This window comes from Neopsephotus bourkii, unplaced genomic scaffold (genome assembly GCF_033783945.1).
Source record: "Neopsephotus bourkii isolate Nb327-2 ecotype Australia unplaced genomic scaffold, CSIRO-AGI_Nbou_v1 NB_851, whole genome shotgun sequence".
Taxonomy (NCBI): domain Eukaryota; kingdom Metazoa; phylum Chordata; class Aves; order Psittaciformes; family Psittacidae; genus Neopsephotus; species Neopsephotus bourkii.
In genome coordinates this window covers 324,304-327,859 of record NW_026901347.1, presented here as the reverse complement: position 1 = coordinate 327,859, position 3,556 = coordinate 324,304, and the positions used below count along the sequence as shown (strand labels likewise).

The 3,556-nt window shown below is 49.0% G+C and overlaps 1 protein-coding gene across 1 annotated transcript; it reads left to right on the top strand.

Annotated features, from left to right (window-relative positions):
- The first annotated feature begins 203 nt into the window (after positions 1-203).
- LOC133213856 (relaxin-3-like) lies at positions 204-3,271 on the top strand. The gene is made up of 2 exons (XM_061356417.1): positions 204-518; positions 2,780-3,271. Exons 1-2 carry the CDS (start codon positions 287-289, stop codon positions 3,145-3,147), a joined length of 600 nt encoding a protein of 199 aa, XP_061212401.1. The 5' UTR covers positions 204-286; the 3' UTR covers positions 3,148-3,271.
- The last annotated feature ends 285 nt before the right edge of the window (positions 3,272-3,556 follow it).

Sequence of the window (3,556 nt, the reverse complement as noted above, 5' to 3'; positions counted from 1 at the left end):
GCAGCGGGTCGGCGATGCACGGGAGCTGCAGGGGGCCGCCCCCAGGCCGGTTCCGAGCGCAAGTCCCGCCCGGCGGGAGCGGGGCGCGGGGCGCGGCGGGGGCGCGGCGGGGCCGGGCGGTGACGGGCGGTGACGGGCGGTGACTCAGCGCCTCCCTCAGCCTATAAAAGGCGGGAGGCGGGCGGGCAGCGGCAGCGCGCTCGGCACGCGGGCAGGCAGCGGTTAGGCGCGAGGCCGCGGGCAGCCGGCGCTGGGCAGGCAGGCAGGGAGGGCAGGAAGCGGAGCCATGCGGACCAAGCTGCAGCTGCTGTGCGCTCTGGCGGCGCTGCTCTGCGCCGCGGCACCGGGTCCGCACCGCGCTCGGGGAGCGGCGCCCGCAGTGCCCCCTGCGGGAGAGGGCGATGGGTACGGAATGAAGCTGTGCGGGAGGGAGTTCATCCGCGCCGTCATCTTCACCTGCGGCGGGTCCCGCTGGAAGCGCCTCTCCGCGCTGGCCATGGAGCCGACGCCCGCGGCCGGTGAGTATCCGAGGGGAGGGCAGGGCGAGGTTAGCCGCCGCGACCGACCGACCGACCGACGGACGGCGTCGTGGCAGCCCCTCGGACTGAGGTAGCTCTCGCGGCTCCTCGGTCGGGGGAGGCTCTGTGAGGAGACGCGGGACAATGGGACGGAGTGGACAAGGGCCAGCGCCTCGCGGCGCTCCGCGCTCCTTCCGCTCCAGCCGCGATCGGAGCGTCCTCGGCGCTCTCGGTCCCGGCGCTGCTGTCGGTTCCCGTGACTTAGGAAAGGAACCCCCAGATCTAGAGGAGGAGACGGGGCACTCACTGGGGCGGTATTAGTCGGGGTAACTCGCGAAGTTTGGGTCTGTTCAGGGGCATTGCTGTGCACGGGGATGAGCACCCCTGCCGGCGGCAGAGCCTCCCTGGGCGCTCTTTACTTAAAAAAGCCCAACGCACACAATAAATAGCAGTTCTTGGGCATGCAGGTAAGTGTGATGCCCCAAGGAAGCGGTAGGGAGTGCCTCTCGCTGTGGCTTCCCTCCCTTGCCGAAGCTCGTTAACTCTCCGGTCCGGGGAGACCTGGCTCAATCTCCCCTCCCTGTCAGGAGCTGTAAACGGTGCTCCTCGCCCTCCTGGGGTGTGCGAGGGGCGCTGCTGGACGTGGGGTCGTCCTGTGCTTTTGTCGGTCACTTGTGCTGCTCTGTACAGAAGAGTTGGCACGTTGGAGGGCGGATGGGACTCTAGTGCTTCAGTTTAAACGGCAAGAACTGCTTCGGCAATCTGTGGTGGAACAGATAATGGGTAAAATGTGCCTCAGGTAACTTTAGTCTCATGTTCCAAGTCAAATATATTAAGAAAATGTAAGCAGATGGGTTTTGAGCAGTGTTCTGAAATTCCAGCAGTGGGACAGGGTAATTTTAAACCTCATTGATACTGATATTTGAATAGTGACTATAACGTTTTTAAGAAAATTGGAATTATGGCTAAAATGTGCCACAGAAGAGCTTCTTTTTTCTTGCTTGAGCATAGTGTTAATGAAATAGCATTGGACCTCAGGCAGTTAATGCAGCCAGCATTTGGGGTGTCTTGGGAATATTTCACTTGGGTTTGGGGTTTTTCTTTGTTTTTTTTCTTTTTTGTTTTTTCCTTTCTTTTTCCAATGGAGTAAAAGATAAAATTTACCTTTGTAATTACAACAAGTTACATATAGGCAGCCTCTGCTGGGGTTGTGTTCTTTCCCAGCAAACTTTATTCTTATTAACAATAGCTTCTGAGAGCACCAGTCAGTAAGGAGCCTGCACTGTGCTGCATGCTCTCTAACTCATCCCTGCCCAAAAAGGTTACTAAATAGCAGTTACCATCTAACTGGTAAAGAAGCTACAGCCACTTTTTCTTGTAGGTATTCAGGCAGCTGTTCTATCTAAAAGTTAGCTTCCACATATTAATTAGTAGCATTAATGTAAATATTCTCTGGGTGTTCTCATACTCTTTTCGCTTTCTGAAACAAAAGAACTTACAAACAGCATTAAGACCACAAGACAAACACTTCGGATTTTCTTTTTCACTTAAACGGAAGAGCTGCTTTTCTTCGTATTAGCTGAAGTAAGCAGTGCCACTTGCCTTGCAGAAGTGAAGCCAAGAGAAACAGTATGAAGTGAAAGGAAGTAGAGCTGGATTTTTGAGAACACTTCAGTCAGTGAGACAAAGTGTGTTTCTGAGTAAATTCTGCAAGCCTCTGCCCTTGATAAATGAATGAGTGGAAAGCATAGGCTGAACATAGCTATGGAAAAACACAATCTATAAGAAGCAGTTTACATACTTCATCCAATATTTAGTCCTCTCTACATCTGTTTTTCATATGATGCTAGTTTGTGCAGCTGTGCATGGTACAGGAGTGGTCTAATCTAATTCATGGGCCACATGACATAGTACTGTGTCATTTCTGGGCACATGTCTTTACCAAAAAATTTAGTTTCTATAGAAGTATTGAGACTTCTAGTCAGTAACACTGCAGTTGAAAAGGTAATTGTACCTCATGCATGGCTCTAGCTGTGCACTCTTTGTGTCTAACAGGCAGCATAGTCTTTAAAATGTAAGATTCCCATAGAAGTAAGCTGTAGGTAAATTGTGGAGACACTGCAATCCTGACAGGTCTCCTAGATAACAGTACTTTGCTTGTTATTAATGGAAGGGGTTTTATTGCTGTTTTAGGGCTGCATGCTCCTTTCGGTACTCCTACAGTCTGAACTGAAAAAAAAATAAATCTTCTCTTTAAACAGATTCTGCGCGAACAGCAAGTAACAAACTACTGGGAAACTTGAAGCTGCAATCAGTTTCGGGGCCTGAAGTGGAGCAGCAGCGGAGAAGCAGCCAGTCTTTTGGATGGGAGATGATTAATGACTTGTATAATTTGAATGACATTAATGAGTATGTACCTGTGGCAGATGACTTTAAAGAACTTGTTCGGAAAGTAGAGGAGGCTATTAAGAAAGAGAAGGGGGGAACAGGATTTGCAAACCCCATGGGGTCAAACAATTACCTTTGGGCCAAGTATCCCAGACGAAAACGTGACTCTCTGGGTTTGGCAGGAATTTGTTGCAAATGGGGCTGTACAAAAGCTGAAATTAGTGCCATATGCAGAGTTTAAAATCCTCTCCACATTTACGCTTGAAATCAATGTTTGTTGCAGTGCTACTTTATTGAATAATGTACGGAGGAAGAAAGCTCTCACTGTATTTTGTTTGTGTCTGTGTGCCTGTCAATACTGCTGATTGTCTTTAAAAGTAATAAAAAAATTTTAAGTGTAATTGCAGTGACTTTGGTTTGCTGCAGTAACTTTTAATCTATGTTTTTTACTAAGTGTTTTCATTTTAAGGTTGAGCCTTTACACATATTACAAATGTATTATATATTTGTAGCATTTTAGGAAGAACTTCAATATTTCATAAAAGGCCAATTACACTAAGTGTTACAAAATTTTTCCTTCTCTGTCAATTGAAAGAACATCCAGCTATGTTCTTGAAATTCACTGTGCAAAGCTGTACAGAAAGAATATT

What these genes read in the sequence shown, in the direction of transcription:
- LOC133213856 (XM_061356417.1), top strand. Translation starts at nt 287, where the DNA reads ATGCGGACCAAGCTGCAGCTGCTGTGCGCTCTGGCGGCGCTGCTCTGC. An exon ending in GGAGCCGACGCCCGCGGCCG is followed by an intron (nt 519 to 2,779) that starts GTGAGTATCCGA and finishes CTCTTTAAACAG; the next exon opens with ATTCTGCGCGAACAGCAAGT.